Source organism: Sus scrofa, chromosome 12 (genome assembly GCF_000003025.6).
Source record: "Sus scrofa isolate TJ Tabasco breed Duroc chromosome 12, Sscrofa11.1, whole genome shotgun sequence".
NCBI lineage: Eukaryota > Metazoa > Chordata > Mammalia > Artiodactyla > Suidae > Sus > Sus scrofa.
In genome coordinates this window covers 22574378-22590342 of record NC_010454.4, presented here as the reverse complement: position 1 = coordinate 22590342, position 15965 = coordinate 22574378, and the positions used below count along the sequence as shown (strand labels likewise).

The 15965-nt window shown below is 57.0% G+C and overlaps 2 protein-coding genes across 10 annotated transcripts; one reads left to right on the top strand and one right to left on the bottom strand.

Annotated features, from left to right (window-relative positions):
* MIEN1 (migration and invasion enhancer 1) lies at window positions 431-2149 on the bottom strand. Of its 2 annotated transcripts, none has more exons than XM_003131517.5 (4): window positions 1990-2149; window positions 1789-1886; window positions 966-1042; window positions 431-878 (listed from the first exon to the last, which is right to left on the bottom strand). In XM_003131517.5, the coding sequence occupies exons 1-4, from the start codon at window positions 2076-2078 to the stop codon at window positions 795-797; spliced, it is 348 nt and encodes a 115-aa protein (XP_003131565.4). In that variant the 5' UTR covers window positions 2079-2149; the 3' UTR covers window positions 431-794. The 2 variants fall into 2 exon arrangements, with proteins under 2 accessions (XP_003131565.4, XP_013835160.1); XM_013979706.2 differs by having other exon boundaries at window positions 1789-1901; window positions 1990-2140.
* GRB7 (growth factor receptor bound protein 7) lies at window positions 6957-15764 on the top strand. Of its 8 annotated transcripts, none has more exons than XM_021067040.1 (15): window positions 6957-7153; window positions 11152-11308; window positions 11398-11548; window positions 11716-11872; window positions 11988-12109; window positions 12224-12301; window positions 12608-12745; window positions 13075-13185; window positions 13433-13531; window positions 14022-14102; window positions 14221-14337; window positions 14526-14586; window positions 14713-14800; window positions 14887-14980; window positions 15225-15764. In XM_021067040.1, exons 2-15 carry the CDS (start codon window positions 11157-11159, stop codon window positions 15369-15371), a joined length of 1596 nt encoding a protein of 531 aa, XP_020922699.1. In that variant the 5' UTR covers window positions 6957-7153; window positions 11152-11156; the 3' UTR covers window positions 15372-15764. The 8 variants fall into 8 exon arrangements, with proteins under 8 accessions (XP_020922699.1, XP_020922695.1, XP_020922694.1 ...); XM_021067039.1 differs by lacking the exon at window positions 6957-7153 and adding an exon at window positions 7178-7420; XM_021067038.1 differs by lacking the exon at window positions 6957-7153 and adding an exon at window positions 7178-7420 and having other exon boundaries at window positions 11106-11308.

Below are 15965 nucleotides of genomic sequence, written 5' to 3'. Positions count from 1 at the left end.
ATTCCCAACTCATTCTAGGAGGTCAATATTTTCCAGTGTTAAAGCCAGGCAAAAATAACCACAAAAAAAGAAAACTACAGTCAAATAGCTCATGTAACAGAAATACTTAAACGAAATATTAGTAAACCATCTCATAACAAAAAAAGGATTATACACCATGGAGGGGAGAAAAGTAGCTATGCAGGAGTCCCCTGGTGGTTCAGGCAGTTAAGGATCTGGCACTGGTGTGGCTGCGGCACGGTTCAGTCCCTGGCCTGGGAACTTCAGTGTGCTGAGAGCAACCAAAATAAAAAGAAGTAGCTATCCAGAAAAAACCCATCCAACCAGCAAAGTTACGTTGGTGGCATAAAGGTTGGTTGGGCTGGCTTCTGTCCTCTCGCCCTTCCCCAGTCCCAGACCAGACATAAAAACACACACCAGCAGGCACAGGTGTTTGCAGTGCCACTTTATTGCTGATAGCTGACATTGCCTGGGGCTAGTGAAAATAAATTACAACTATGGTAGCATCTGACAGGTACGGCTAAGCTGGAGGGGGATGCAGGCTTTTGTGGGCACTGATCCTGGGAAAGGGGCATAAAGTGACTGGAAGTGTCCATGGAGAGGGTCTTCTTCCACCCCCAAGACCACAGATGCATCTATTCCTCCCGGTACCCAAAGGTGCGAAGTGGGGGCCAGGGTCTCTTAGTTACCAGGAGCTAAGTGAGGTGAAAGAGGCAGTGGGGAGCCCTCAGCAGGACCAAAGGGGCAACCAAGGCTTGGATCCCAAAAGAGCAGGAACCTAGAAACACATGTAGTCACAGGATGACGCAGGGAGGGCGGCTATTGGTAATCTTTTCTAGGGGTTCTCCGTTACTGGCTCTTCGGATGGCCTCAATGAGCTAGAAGGCAGAGACAGGGAATGGGATGATGCATTCGTTGTGGGGGCAGGGCGAGCCGGGGATCTTCCCAGCATTGCAAGTACTCACATCTTTCTCGTAAGGAAAGCCCCCATTCTCCAGCTTGGAGAACACCAGCTGTCCATTGATTTCGATCTCAAAGGCCCCTGGTATTAAACAAACGGATGAATGAACTGGATGCTGAGAACAGGTAAGAGTCAGGGGAAGCCCTCCAAAGTGGGGCCCTCCCCACTCTTAGATTTAACACCGGCTCTTTCTTGTCCCTCGCTGGCCCCATGAGGACTCTAGAAAGCCATTTGCCAACCCTGTATCAAAGCCAGAGGAACCTAATAATGGAGGCGTCTCAGTGTATCTTTCCCTTGAACTCAGCCTCATAACTCAATAAAAGGTTCCCTCCCCTCCAACTCTGCACTTCAGTCTCATCCGTTTTCCCCAACAGGCTTCATCTGTGACCCGCCTCACCAGGTAGGGGCCTTACGTTGGTTGGCCGTTTTACTATGTGCCACTCACTACTGTACACGATGTGAAACAGCCAATACAGAGTTCCCGTTGTGGCTCAGTGGTTAACGAACACTACTAGCATCCAGGAGGATGCGGGTTTGATCTCTGGCCTCGATCAGTGGGTTAAGGATCCAGCGTTGCCATGAGCTGTGGTGTAGGTTGCAGACGTGGCTTGTATCCTGCGTTGCTGTGGCTGTGGTGTAAGCTGGCTGCTACAGCTCCGAATCGACCCCTAGCTTGGGAACCTCCATATGCTGTGGGTGCGGTCCTAAAAAGACAAAAAAGAAAAAAAAAAAAAAAAAAAAAAACCTCAAAACAGCCAATGCCAGAGCCAGAAAGTGGTAGAGCTGGGATTTAGAACACTGACTCAGCAGGTGTTCTGCGGCCTCACCTGTGCCCCCCAGGCGCGACTCGATCTCGATGCCCGGATACTGCTCCTTCACGGCACTCGCCAGCTCCAGGTAGGTCGCTTCGAAGCCGCAGGGTTCACTAGGGAGAAGACACCTGGGGTCCACTTGGATTTCGGGAAAGGTTACTCCAGTGGACCCACCCTCGTTCAGCCCGAATCCTCGCACTGGCCGGAGCCGCTCACCAGTACTCAACCACGATGCGGACCCCACTGCCCGGTTCGATCTCCCCGGGAGGGGGCGCTACGGATGTCGGCCCTGTCTCCCCGCTCATTGCCTTGCCGCCGGCTCCCCTCTGCCGCTGCTTCCGGGTATGACGAGACGCCGCGGGCACGTGACGGGGCGGGGCCGCCGGACGGGGCCGCTCCTTACGTCTGGGCGCCCCCTGCAGGCCACGGCGGCTGCTACGTTTTGACCCCATCGCCAGCTTGAAGGGCAGGTGGGTCCAGACCACTTTCCTGCTCCCGGGCTATCAGAGGGCCTAACTTGCCGTGCACCTGGTGTCTGCTGGACTTCACGGTCTTATTTAATCTAATGAAATGTCTTAGACTGCAAAACGCTCTCCAGTTTACAAAAGGAAGGGAAAGTGGGGCAAGCGGACCCAGAGCCTGGGTTTGGCTGATGCGATAGAACAGTTGCCATTTCTCGCTAACATGCTGATGGCATTTTAAACCACTCAATAGTTACACGGTCACGTACTTCTGACTCTTAAGCGCTAGACTGCAGGCACAGTCTGGGCAATCGCTACCACTCTCCTGCCTTCGAAAACCTGAGGCTCTGAGCCTCCCATTCTGTAGGCTCTATGCTGCCATCACGTTCACGTTCACCTCCCGTCTCCTCCTTGCTTCGCAATAAAGAGCTGGGGGCGGGGGGACTGAGAAGGGAGTTCCCGTCCTGACTCAGCGGTTAGCGAACTAGCATCCACGAGGACTCCAGTTCAATCCCTGGCCTCGCTCAGTGGGTTAAGGATCCGGTGTTGTGAGCTGTGGTGTAGGTCGAAGACAGGGCTCAGATCCCCTGCAGCTGTGGCTCTGGCGTAGGCCAGCGGCTACAGCTCCGATTCGACCCCTAGCCTGGGAACCTCCAAATGCTGCAGGTGTGACCCTAAAAAAGACAATAAATAAATAAAGAGCTGGCTTCTTTATTTCCATTTTGCAGTTTTTGAAATGGAGGCTGACTCTCTGTCTCTTCTCTCCCTGGGGACATCCTTACAGGTTACCAAACCTAGCATTTCTTTAAACCATTCTTTTTTGGAGTTCCCGTTGTGGCGCAGCAGAAACAAATACAACTAGCATTTATGAGAGTGTGGGTTCGATCCCCGGCCTCGCTCAGTGGGTTTAGTATTGATTTGTAAGTGTTCTTTATATACCTTTGACCCTTGAACAATACAACATTGAACCATGCAGCACTTATGCATGGATTTTTTTCAATAAATACATAATACATAATCCAAGGTTAGTTGAACCTGAAGATGGAAACCATGGATAGGAAGGGCTGACTGTGAAGTTATACTTAGATTTTCTACAGCTCAAGGGTTGTCGGCACCCCTAACCTCTGCATTGTTCAAAGGTCAACTCTATTCTAGATACCAAGTCCCTAGTCAGATTATGATTTGCAAACATTTTCCTCCATTTTTCACAAGATTTCTTTCTTTCTTTTCTTTTTTCTTTTTTTTTTTTTTTAGGGCTGCCCCTTTGGCATATGGAGGTCCTAGGTTAGGGGTCTAATTGGAGCTGTTGCCGCCGGCCTACACCACAACCACAGCAATGCCAGATCCGCGCCGTGTCTGTGACCTACACCACAGCTCACAGCAACGCCAGATCCTTGACCCACTAAAGGAGGCCAGGGATCAAACCCGAAACCTCATGGTTCCTAGTTGGATTTGTTTCCACTGCACCACGATGGGAACTTCCCCCCAAATTTTAATTTTGATGAAATATAATTTACCAATTATTTTCTTTTGTCATTTGTGATTTTGCTCTTATATCTGAGATCTCTGCCTAACCAAAGGTCAAGATTATTTTCTCCCATAGTTTCTTCCCGAAGTTTTATAGTTTTAGCTTTTACATTTAGGTCTGTAATCAGTTTTGAGTTAACACTTGTACGTTGTGTGAGGCAAGGATCTCAATTCATCTTTTAGCACAAGGATAGACAATTGTCACAGAACCAGAGTTCCCACTGTGGCTCAGCAGGGTAAGAACCCGACTAGTATCCATGAGGCTGTGGGTTTGACCCCTGGCCTCGATCGATCAGCGGATTGAGGATCCAATGTTGCTGCAAGCTGTGGCATAGGATGCATCTCACATCTGGTGTCCCTGTGGCTGTGGTGTAGGCCGGCAGCTGTGGCTCCAATTCGACCCCTAGCCTGGGAACTTCCAAATGCCTTGGTGAGGCCTTAAAAAGGCAAATAAAGAAATAAATACAAATTGTCCCAGAGCAACTATCAAAAAGATTATCCTGGAGTTCCCGTTGTGGCACAGTGGTTAACGAATCCGACTGGGAACCATGAGGTTGTGGGTTCGGTCCCTGCCCTTGCTCAGTGGGTTAACGATCCGGCGTTGCCGTGAGCTGTGGTGTAGGTTGCAGACACGGCTTGGATCCCGAGTTGCTGTGGCTCTGGCGTAGGCCAGCGGCTACAGCTCTGATTCAACCCCTAGCCTGGGAACCTCCACATGCCGCGGGAGCGGCCCAAGAAATAGCAAAAAGCAAAAAAAAAAAAAAAAAAAAAAAGACTATCCTTTCCCCTATTGAACTATCTTGGCACCTTTGTAAAAATATCAACTGACCAGAAATGTAAGGGTTTTTACGTGGATTCTTGATTCCTTTGATCTATAAATCTATTCTTTGTTATTGTTGCTTTTATTTAAGAAATTCAGGAGTTCCCATTGTGTCTCACTGGATTAAGGACCAGATGCTGTCTCTGTGAGGATGGGGGTTCGATCCCTGGCCTTGCTCAGTGCGTTGATCCAGTGCTGCTGCAAGAACTGTAGCAGTGTAAAAAGAAAAAGGAAAAAAAAATTCATACATAATTTTTTTTTTTTTAGGGCTGCACTCACAGCATACAGAAGTTCTCAGGCTAGGGGTCGAATTGGAGCCACAGTTGCCGGCCACAGCCATAGCCACAGCCAAGTAGGATCAGAGCCGTGTCTGCCACTTACACCACAGCTCACGGCAATGCCGGATCCTTTACCCACTGAGCAAGGCCAGGGATCGAACCTGCATCTTCATGGATACTAGTTGAGTTTGTTACCACTGAGCCACATGGGAACTCCCATATATAATTTATCACAGTTATACCCATCCTCTTGATCGTACCTTTCTGTGAGTGCTGACACACTGGTGTACGTCCACCGTCAAGACCAAGATCCCCAGCAACTCCATTACCTCCTCACAGGCATCTCTGTGGTCGACCCCTCTCCCTTCTTCCCAGCTCCAGATCTGCCTTGGGTCCTTCTCATCTGCCCACTCCAGAAAGTCATATAAATGGAAACGTACTCAGCCCTCCGAATCTGGCTTCCCCCGCCAACCTACCCTTCAACACCAGAGTGAGTTTTCTAAAATATAAGTCTGCCCCTCTTCTGTGCCTCTACTTAAAGCCCAGATGGACCCTGCAGAGTCTGGCCTCTGCCCATAGTTCCTGCTGGTCTGGACAGACAGGATGGATGGCTCTTAAACCTGGTTTACAGAACAACCACCGGAGGGCTTGTCAATACCACACATTCCTGGGTCTTGGCCCCAGAGACCAAGATTCAGTAGTTGGGGAGGGGCCCAGGGACCTGTTTTTTTACACAAGCCTAGAGAGCGTTGGAGGCTGTGGTCACAGGCCACACTTTGAGAAACAGCTGTGTACAAAGCCTTTCGCCACACCTTCCATACCTGCTCAGCCACACCTGTAAGGCCTCCTGTCCTTCCTTCTCCACCCCCATTCTGCCTCTAGATGCTCTGTCCCCTTTTGCCAAGGGCTTTGGCGCTTGTTCTGTCATCATGAAAGGTGACATTCCCATCCATCAATCCACTTCTGTCCCCTGCCCCAAGACAACTTCCCCCCTGCTCCAGGGTCACTTCCATGGAGAAGTCTTTCCCAACCTCCCAGGTAAGTTGTTCTCCCAGTGTAGTTGTCTCGTGCCATTTCTTATTATTTGTGTATTCTTTGATTAACATAAGTCTTTGTGATGGAGCTGCATGAAGATAAGGGCAGGTCATTTTGTTGTATCCCCAGTGCCAAGCATGGGGTTTGCATATAGTAGGTACGTAACAAATATTAGTCAAGTGAATGAAGGAGTGACTGAGTGAATGGTCTACTGCGCTTTGCACAAACGCTTCTGTGGCCCAGGTGACCTCGCCCCTCCCTCACTTCTTGGCTTAGTCCTCTCATACTGGTTTTTCCAAGGAAAACCCAGTTTGGAGAAAGTTGAGCCTGGAGCCACTCCTCCACGCCCCCCCCCGGGGGGGGCAGACCTCTTATCACCCCTATGAATTGTTTGTTTATCCAACTGTCACCCGCTTGGGCTGGGAGGTGGCTACTGTCTTTGATCTCAGCCTCTCAGGCGGGCTCTTCACCGTTGTGTTTGCCTAGTGCTGAAGGAGAGCGCAAGGGGAGTCCCCTAGCACCTGGCCAGAGCTTTCCCCAAATCACTCCTCTCACCAGGGGACCTCGTCTAACCCCTTGGATTTCAGGAGACTGAGACCCTGGACTTTGCTCAGAAGACAGGATTTAGCCCAGGTGCCTCCGAGGGGCCAGGATGCAGGCTGGGTGGCCAGACTGTGGCTGGAGGTCAAGGGGCAGGCCAAGTTGCTGGACACCCCTCTGGCTGGCCTCCGGCTTTCGAAGAGTCGCCCTTTGCCCCAGGGGGGTAGGCCCCAGAGCTGCAGTCAAGCCCCCTAAATTGGCCAATGAACATTCCAGGTTTGGGAAGGGTGGGCGGGGCCCTTTCCCCTGACCTTCTAGCCCCCAGCCTCTCCCTCCCAGGTGGTGAGGACCTTCGCTCTCGGGCTGCTCAGTTCAGTTCAATCGCCTCTCCCCAGTCACCTGCTGCCAGCCTAAGGACAAAAACAATCCCAGCCAGCGTAGTGTTGGGGAGGCCCCGCCCCTCCTCCTGGGCTTCCTCCTCCCACGCCCCTCCCCCGTGCCCCGCCCCCACCTGCCCAAGATAATTTGTTTCCCTGGGCAAGGTGCCTGGACAACAGGGCTCAGCCTTCCCCCTCCTTCTGTGCCCAAAGTCAGGACACCCTCCTACCACCTGTAGAATAGAGGGAGCCGATTTGAAATCAAGTCCAGGTACCTGAGGTTCCTAGACAGAGCCGGACTTCAGCCCCTGTGTCCTGCGACTCCTGCTGGGGCTCTTCCAGGTAAGGGGACGGAGATTCGTCCCAGAAGACAACTTGCTCCCACCTCTAGCCGCACCAGGGCCCCAGGCTGTGCCAGTCTCAGGGCCAAGAGCTGGCTGGCTGGCTGCCCAGGTGGGCGGCCAGGCGTCTGCCTGGCTCCCCCTTCCCTTCCTCGCTCAGTGATGTCAGGCCAGGGCGGGGACAGGAGGAGGACAGGTAGTTAAGGGCTTGGCGTCTTCCTCCTTAAATCGGTGGCCCCAGCCCGGTGTACCAACGCCCAGGGTCCAGGTAAGGACCAAAGCGGACACTTCATCTTGGGGGTGGGGAGCCCCAGGGTCCATATGGAAAAAGATTCGGCCTCCTGCTGGGTTGCTCTGGCGGCCTCACTTTCTCTTTTCCTCCAGCCTCCCATCCCGCCCCCTCCTCACCAGCTGCCCTCAGTCTTTCCCTACTCTCATCTCCTGCCCTCCCGGCTCCTCCCGACCCTCTCCGCAACTCCCCGCACCCAGGTCGCCCCCATCCCAAACGCACACTCACCAGCTGACGGGGCCGGGAAGCGAGATCACAGATTCTCGCCTCCTGGAGACGCGGTTTTCCCGCTGAAACTAGCCCCTCCCCACATTCCCAGAAAGAGAGCTGAGAGGGGAGGGTCCAGATACCGAGGGAGCTGCCCCAAGTCTCTCTCTTGCTCTGTCTGATTTGACCGCAGCTTGAGTTCCCCCAAGTCTTTATGAAAGAGTCGTCTCCGCGGGGGCCACGGGGGCACCCTCAATTTGGAGGGCAGTAAGGGACAAGGATTCCCTAAACTGCCAGAACGCCGTCTCTCTGGAGTGTAGCCCCCACTCGGCCACAAGGATGCCCTCGGATGGGACGGTGGGGGTGGGCAGGCGGGGGGTCCCTCCTGGCTTCCGAAAGATGTGGTCTCGGTAGACTGGAGGGTTAGATGCGGGGGGATCCGCAGTGCCGTGTGCGTGTGTGTGTGTGTGTGGTGGGGGGTGCTGGGGAGTGTGTGCGCGCGTGCCTGGGGCGGGGGCGAGTGCCTTGTCTGAAGCGGCTGGGGAAAGACCCGGGTCCGAGTCTGGGCCTCCCGGGCAGGTCGGGGATGGAGAGTGCACCTGCCCGCCATCGTCAGTCCTTCCAACCCCGCTGTCCCTCGGGATTGCCCCCTCTTGGTCTGCCCGTCCTGGACTCTGCTCTCCCCTCTCCCCCTGCTCTCCTGCTGGGGGGGCCCCCCGTGAAGGCAAGCGGCCTGTAATGATTAACTTCGCAGACACTCTAGCATTCTTCCCAAATTAAACTTTAAAAGAGCTGCCCCCCCTCACTCCCATTGGGTGTTTTTTCCCCTTAGTGAGGGAGTGGGCGGGGCCTCAGGGTCCCGGGCCCTCCCCCCAACTCCGGGTCACCTAGGGGTTTCCCGCCTCCTCACCTGGGCCCTCGCCCTAAGAGCTCCCCGACAGGTAAGGCCTCCCCCCCGCTCCAGGGAGGGGGCGCGGGGTCCTGGGCCTGGAGGGCGCCTTCCCGCCTCCTCCCGGCGGGGGTTCAGGCTTCGGCTGTTCCGGCCCCTCCCCCCACCTGGGAGGCACGGAAGGTGGCCTTGTTTTCTCCCGGCCCTAGACTGTGGGCCCTGCCACCCGCCCTCGGGGCCAGCCAGGTGGGGCCAGATTCAGGAAGTAAACAAGGAGGCAGGAGGCCGGGAGGGCGGGCAAGAGGGTGGGGCTGGAGCCGCCGGGACAGGAGAGGCTCCTGGGGAAGCCGCAGGTACGAGCGAGACGCAGTGTTGAGGGGACAGATGGAGTTGCGAGGCTAGTTGTTTAAACAGAGCCTTTAGCGAGGGACCCAGTTTGAAAGCTTGAGAGTCTTGTGGATGCGGAGGGGGCTGGGTGGGGGGGTGCGCTGCCCAGGCTCCAGGGCTAGGACCCGGTTCTACTCCCACCTCATCTCTCTTGCAGCCCCTCCCCTAGTCCTCCCTGGAATAAAGTCACCAGGGCTGTTTGCCAGAGAGGAGGCTGGGGGTGGGAGGGGGCCCTGTGTTTGGTGTGGATGGGCGCCCGGTGGGCGTGGGGTCCCCTTTCCGGCAGGACCCTGCTCTCCCTCCCTGCCGGCCTGTCAGTCCTCTTGTATGTTCTTGACTTTCTTTTTTCTTTCTTTCTTTCTTTTTTTTTTTTTTTTTTTTTTTTTTTGCTTTTTAGGGCCGCACCCACAGCATATGGAAGTTCCCAGGCTAGGGGTCAAATCGGAGCTGCAGCTGCCGGCCTACACCACAGGCACAGCAAAGAGGGATCCAAGCTCCGGGGCGGGGCCCTGACCTACAACACAGCTCACAGCAACGCCAGATCCTTTACCCACTGAGTGAGGCCAGGGATCGAACCCGCATCCTCCTGGACACTAGTCGGATTCTTTTCCCCTACACCACAACGGAAACTCCTGTTCTTGACTTTCCACTCCTGCTCCTGAGTACACCTCTGGCCAGACAGGCGAGGATGTTGCTGCATGTAGAGTGAGGGGCACCCCGGAGAGGTTAACTCCATTTCAGATGGGCTTCTGAATCCGGGCCAGGTCTTTTTTCTCTCCCTCCTGGGTGAGGGGGCTCTTGGGCTGGGCTAGTGGCCAGGAGCCCATAGTAGGTCCCATTGCCAGTCCCACCTGGACTGGAGGAGTGGAGCTGTGCCGCAGGTGGGGAGGAGAGATGAAGTCAGAGGAGCCTCAGGCCCTGCATCCTCCTCCCCCATCCTGTTCCCGGCCCTCCCCCATTCCTCCCAGGCGCCTATGTTGGGGGCGGGAGTGGAGGGGGTGGGTAGAGGCAGGGTTGTTTGTGCTTCTCCTAAGCCAGGAAGTTGTGCGGATGAGTCAAGGTTGAATGGAGAGCCCCAGGCAGTGCTGTCCCGCCCCACCCTGACTCACCTGTCTCCCCCTCCCACCAAAATCTTCATGCCCTCACTTAAAAGTCAGGGACCTGCTTCATCCTGGGGGCTGGGGGGATCCCTTTGGCCACTGGTCTAGCATCCCGAAAGCAGGCAGGGGGCTGAAGTTCTACCAGGTCTGCCCAGGTCTCGGCCCAGCCAAAAGGGTTTGGTTCCTGTGGAGGAGGGAGCTGCAATCCCTCTCTACCCTCCAAGGGGCATCTTTGCCCATCTCTAATATCCTTGCTTGTCCTGGGAGCCTTGTAGCATGTGCGAGTGATAAGACCCTGGCCTTGCCTGGGGTGGCCGGGCATCTTGAGACCAGCGGGTGGATACAACAGGTGCACAGTAATTGATGCAGAGGCCCCAGCCCAGGGTCCAGAGGGAGCTCTTCGGTCTGAATGTGGACAAGCCAGGAAGGCTTCTTGGAGGAAGTAACTCTGGCATGGAGGCCTCAAGAAAGTGGGGTAGGAGGAACCCGGGAAGACACACAAGGTTTGGGGGCTGCTGGGGCCCAGGCCCCCAGGCTAGCCTTCTCCCTCCCACCACCACTGAGGCCACCTCTGGCCCTCCTGGTTCCTCCTTCTCTTTTTCTGTGCATCACTCAGCGCTTGGGCAGGCGTTGCCACAACAGGCTCTGGCAACAAAGCGCTGGAAAAGCCTGGGGCAGAGCCCAGAGGAGTGAGCGCCCCGCATTTGGAAATGAAGTGGTGACCTTGAGAGATACCGAGCCCCAGACCATCTGTGGGTCATGGAGTCTGTTGCTGCTGCCTGGCTTGTGGCAGGGGGACCCTCATAGCTCTTCCCTTGGGTAACTCAGGGCCAAAGGAAGAGCACTGGACTCAGAGTCCAAACACCCAATCCTCCTCCCTGGTTCACCTGTGATGGGGCAAAAATGCTTCCTTCTCAGGGACTCAGTGTCCCCTCTTGTCAATGGGCTCATTCTACCCTTCCCCAAAGGCTCCAGGAAACCCTCGTTATAGGAGGAGCAGCGAGGTGCTGTGTAAACTGAAGCGCCCCTTGACAGCTGGGTGACGTCAGGCGGTCTGGGTCCTCTTGGTCCCTCTTTCCAGGACAAGGGCACAGGAGCCGCTGCGTCAGCCCTTTCTTCTCCCTCAGATGTCATGGAGCTGGGTCTGTCTCCGTCTCATCTCAGCAGCTCCCCGGAGGACCTGTACCCCGCCCCTGGGACCCCTCCTGGGACGCCCCCATCTCCCGATGTCCCTCTGTCTGGGGAGGTAAAGAGGTCCCAGCCTCTGCCCATTCCGACCAGCAGGTAAAATGGGGGTGATGGCTGGGGAGGGCTCGCGGGAGCAGTCAGCCCTGGGCTAGTGCACAAAAGCTCACTGTCACTTCTGTCCCCAGGAAACTTCGAGAGGAGGAGCCGCGGTCAACCTCTCTACCCGCCATCCCCAACCCCTTCCCCGAGCTCTGCAGCCCTCCTTCACAGACCCCCATCCTTGGGGGGCCCTCCAGTGCAAGGGGGCTGCTCCCTCGAGACGCCAGCCGCCCCCACGTGAGTTGTCCTGGGAAAGAGAAGGCAGGGAGCGTGGGGTGGATGTAAGTGTCACTTTGGAGGAGGTGGGGGGATTTGGTCCCGGGTCCCCGAGGGTAGAGCAGATGGGGGAAGGGAAAGGGCCACGCCTTGCCCCTCTGGAGCCGTCCGCCGTTCCTGGGATGCAGGTTATAAAGGTGTACAGTGAAGACGGGGCCTGCCGCTCGGTGGAGGTGGCGGCGGGCGCCACGGCTCGCTACGTGTGCGAGATGCTCGTGCAGCGGTCTCACGCCCTGAGCGACGAGAACTGGGGGCTGGTGGAGTGCCACCCCCACCTAGCACTGGGTGAGTTGGGGAGCAGGGGGGCTGCCTGGCCCAGGAGGCGACACTTCACAGCTTGGGCTCATCGGGGAGGCCTGGCTGGTCCCCACTCACCCCTGCTTCTCGCCCTTGACCCCAGAGCGGGGCTTGGAGGACCATGAGTCAGTGGTGGAAGTGCAGGCTGCCTGGCCCATTGGCGGAGACAGCCGCTTTGTCTTCAGGAAAAACTTCGCCAAGTATGAACTGTTCAAGAATGCCCCAGTGAGTGTTTTGCTGGCCGGGGAGGGGGTGTGGGGGGGGGCGTCTGGGCACCAGGACATCCTGATCCCCAGCCTGGACCCTCCATCCCTGACTCCTGGCTCCTTTCTCCCCCAGCACTCCCTGTTCCCAGAGAAGATGGTGTCCAGCTGTCTGGACGCCCACACGGGCTTGTCCCACGAAGACCTCATCCAGGTGAGGGGACGGCCCCATCTCACAGCGTGTCTGTGATTCCCGGGATCAGCCAGTGTTTCTTGGCCTTGAAGCCTGGCCCTTCCCTCTATGAGGTGGAAAGCCCAGTGCAGCCCTAAGGGATGGTGGACAAGTCACTTTTCCTGCGTGGATATCAGTTTCTTCATTTACTAAATGAGGAAAATAAATGCACGCGGAGTACCTCTTGCAAAGGCGTGTGTGTATGTGTGTGAGTGTGTGTGTGTGTGTGTGTGTGTGCATCTCCACCTCTGGGCCGCTCACCCTCTTCTTGTTCTCCTCTGGCCTCAGAATTTCCTGAATGCAGGCAGTTTCCCAGAGATCCAGGGCTTCCTGCAGCTACGGGGCTCAGGACGCAAGCTCTGGAAACGCTTCTTCTGCTTCCTACGCCGGTCTGGCCTCTATTACTCCACCAAGGGCACCTCCAAGGTGAGATCTCGAGGGTGACAGCCCCCAGCCCCTCGACACCCCCTCCCTGGTCCTTCTGTTGGAGCTCCTGGACCTTATTCCCCCCGCCCCTGGGCTGGCCCCCAGGCCCTGAGACTCACAGGTCCCCTTTCCCTCCCAGCTTACCTGCCCCAGGAGGTAGCAGTGGGAGAGACAGATGAACTGAGTTCAAGTCCCAGCTCTACTTCTATTCGATGGGTGACCCCGGGCACTTCTCTGCATCCCTCTGTCCCCTCCTCCCCATGGCTTAGGGGGGCAGTGATGGGGGATGGGCCTGCCTGAACCAAGTCCCGCTCCCTCCCACTGCCCAGGATCCGAGGCACCTGCAGTATGTGGCCGATGTGAACGAGTCCAATGTGTACGTGGTGACCCAGGGCCGCAAGCTGTACGGGATGCCCACGGACTTCGGCTTCTGCATCAAGGTGAAGAGTGTGGCCTGGCCTGGCAGGGAGTGGGAGCTGCTCAGGCTTGGGGAACCTAGCTGGGGCTTCTGAGCTCCCTCGGGGACACCCAGACCCCTCTCCCTGCTCCCTGCCCTACCCCACGGAGACAGGAAATGATACCTGGTCTAGGCAGATGTGGGACCAGCCAGTTTCCTCTCCCCACGGAGACAGGAAACGATACCTGGTCTAGGCAGATGTGGGACCAGCCAGTTTCCTCTCCCCACAGCCAAACAAGCTTCGAAATGGCCACAAGGGCCTTCGCATCTTCTGCAGCGAGGACGAGCAGAGCCGTACCTGCTGGTTAGCTGCCTTCCGCCTCTTCAAGGTGAGATCCTGGCCTGGGCCCATCTCAGGATCCCTGGTGTCAGGCAGGAGTTATAGCTTTGCCCTCAGGAAGTCTCTAGAAGGAGGGGGCATCACAGCCTTGCTCTCTTGGAATTTGGTCTGGAGTTCCTGTTGCAGCTTAGTGGGTTAAGACCCTGGCATAGCGTCTGTGAGGATGCATCCTTCCTTAGTAGGTTAAGGATCCAGTGTTGCCGAAAACTGCAGTGTAGGTCAGATCCGGCATGGCTGTGGCTGTGGTGTAGGCTGGCAGCTACAGCTCCAATTCGACCCCTAGCCTAGAAACTTCCATATGCCACAAGCGCGGCTGTAAAAGGAAAAAAAGAATCCTTGGTCCAAAGCTGGAGTCACAGCTCTGGTTTAGGAAGCCCCTTATCCAGGGGCAGAGATAGAGACCTGCCCTTGGGAAGACCTGGTCTGGGGGGTGTCATGGCCCAGCCCCCCCATCACCTCGTTCTCTCTCCATCCCCCAGTATGGGGTGCAGCTGTATAAGAATTACCAGCAGGCACAGTCCCGCCACCTGCGCCCGTCCTGTGCAGGTTCCCCACCCTTGGTGAGTGAGCACAGGGGTGTTAGCGGGGGATGGGTCGGGGGAGGCACCCAAGCCCTGTGCCAGGAATAGTCTGGTCCTGTTCTGCCCCTCCACCCACCCCATCCTCTCCCACCTGCAGAGGAGCGTCTCGGACAACACGCTGGTGGCCATGGACTTCTCCGGCCATGCTGGTCGTGTCATCGAGAACCCCCGGGAGGCTCTGAGTGCCGCCCTGGAGGAGGCCCAGGCCTGGAGGGTGAGGGTTTGCATTCATCTGCATGTCGATCCTGGGAACTGCTCCCCACACGAGGTTCCATGGAGTGGGAAGATGAAAGGGAGGGCCGGGGGGTGGGGGGCAGCTTCAGAAGGAGGGCTCTGTATCCCTGAGGGGCCGCTGATCCCCCAGCCACGCCCTGACCCCTTGTGTCCCCCACTGTGTTGCAGAAGAAGACGAACCACCGCCTCAGCCTGCCCACCCCATCCTCAGGCACGAGCCTCAGTGCAGGTGGGTGAGGGCCCAGCGTCCCCAGGGGTGGGGCTGCCGTGGCTTCTCTGAGCGCCCCCAGTGGGGGTGGTTAGAACGAGGGTCCCTGCCCCGGAGTGACCGTCCATCTGCCTCCCTTCACCCCAGCCATCCACCGCACCCAGCCTTGGTTCCATGGACGCATTTCCCGCGAGGAGAGCCAGCGGCTCATCGGGCAGCAGGGCCTGGTAGACGGGTAAGGGGCAGTGCTGGGCCGGGCAGAGACCTCAGTCGAAGTGGCAGCCCTGTGTCTTTGGGTCATGGTGCCCTGTCTCCTGGCAGCCTGTTCCTGGTCCGAGAGAGTCAGCGGAACCCACAGGGCTTTGTCCTCTCTCTGTGCCACGTGCAGAAAGTCAAGCATTACCTTATCCTGCCAGTGAGTAGTCCCGGGTTCCTGCAGTGGAGACACAGGACTGCCAGCACCCTGTCCTCCTCTCAGGCCCTCTCAAGAGGCATCCCCTCCCTGCCCCCCACCCCACCCCCCACCCCCGGGTCTGGGATCTCCTGTTCTTTGCTTTCTCCTGCGAAAGCACTGGGGGACTTCAGCCCTGGCCCAGGAGGGAGCTCCCGCAGCCTGGCGCCCCTCCCTGACCTGCCACCCCTCTGGCCGCTCACCCCAGAGCGAGGAGGAGGGTCGCCTTTACTTCAGCATGGACGACGGCCAGACTCGCTTCACCGACCTGCTGCAGCTCGTGGAGTTCCACCAGCTGAACCGCGGCATCCTGCCCTGCTTGCTGCGCCACTGCTGCACCCGTGTAGCCCTCTGAGCACCAGGCAGGCGGGCCCGCGCCTCAGCCACTCCAGGCCACACGCCGCCACCCCTCCGCATATAGGATGGACCCGGAGCATGAAGAAGGCAGGGACAGGCTCACCGTGAAGACCCAGGACCTGGGTGTTCTCTGCTCCTTGCCTCTTTCAGGCCGAAGTGCCCCCCGCCCCCAGCCCCTCGCCTCATCCACCCTCGCCTTCTCCTTAAGGGAGGGCCCTGGGGTGGACCCCTCCCCTTCACGGAGCTCCCGGGCACCGCTCTGGGGTAGGGCATTATGGGAGAGATGGGGGCAGCTCAGGTGGTCTTTAGGCCCCACACTTTGTACAGACCGAGAGGCCAGTTGATCTTCTCTGTTTTATACTAGTGACAATAAAGATTATTTTTTGGTACAGCTGTGAGTTTTTTTCTGGCACCACCTGGCTAGGCCGGAGCAGAGAGGGGAAGAGGGCAGAGGGGGAGGGGAAAGGTCGGCCCCAGTTAAGGCCCTGCGAAGGTGTCGGATGGATTGAGGCTGCCTACCGGCCGGGCTGGATGTTTCTTGAGGTGCTTCTGGCTGTCTGCCAGTCTCTGGTGCCCAGCATGGAGCCTGACC

Bases quoted from the DNA above. Each gene is read 5' to 3' on its own strand.
- GRB7 (XM_021067036.1), top strand. From the start codon at position 11,157: ATGGAGCTGGGTCTGTCTCCGTCTCATCTCAGCAGCTCCCCGGAGGAC. The intron at 11,309-11,397 runs GTAAAATGGGGG...TTCTGTCCCCAG, and splicing joins CTGCCCATTCCGACCAGCAG to GAAACTTCGAGAGGAGGAGC. The intron at 12,110-12,223 runs GTGAGTGTTTTG...TTTCTCCCCCAG, and splicing joins AACTGTTCAAGAATGCCCCA to CACTCCCTGTTCCCAGAGAA.
- MIEN1 (XM_013979706.2), bottom strand. From the start codon at position 2,078: ATGAGCGGGGAGACAGGGCCGACATCCGTAGCGCCCCCTCCCGGGGAG. The intron at 1,043-1,788 runs GTGAGGCCGCAG...GTTTAATACCAG, and splicing joins GTCGCGCCTGGGGGGCACAG to GGGCCTTTGAGATCGAAATC. The intron at 879-965 runs GTGAGTACTTGC...TCTGCCTTCTAG, and splicing joins GCTTTCCTTACGAGAAAGAT to CTCATTGAGGCCATCCGAAG.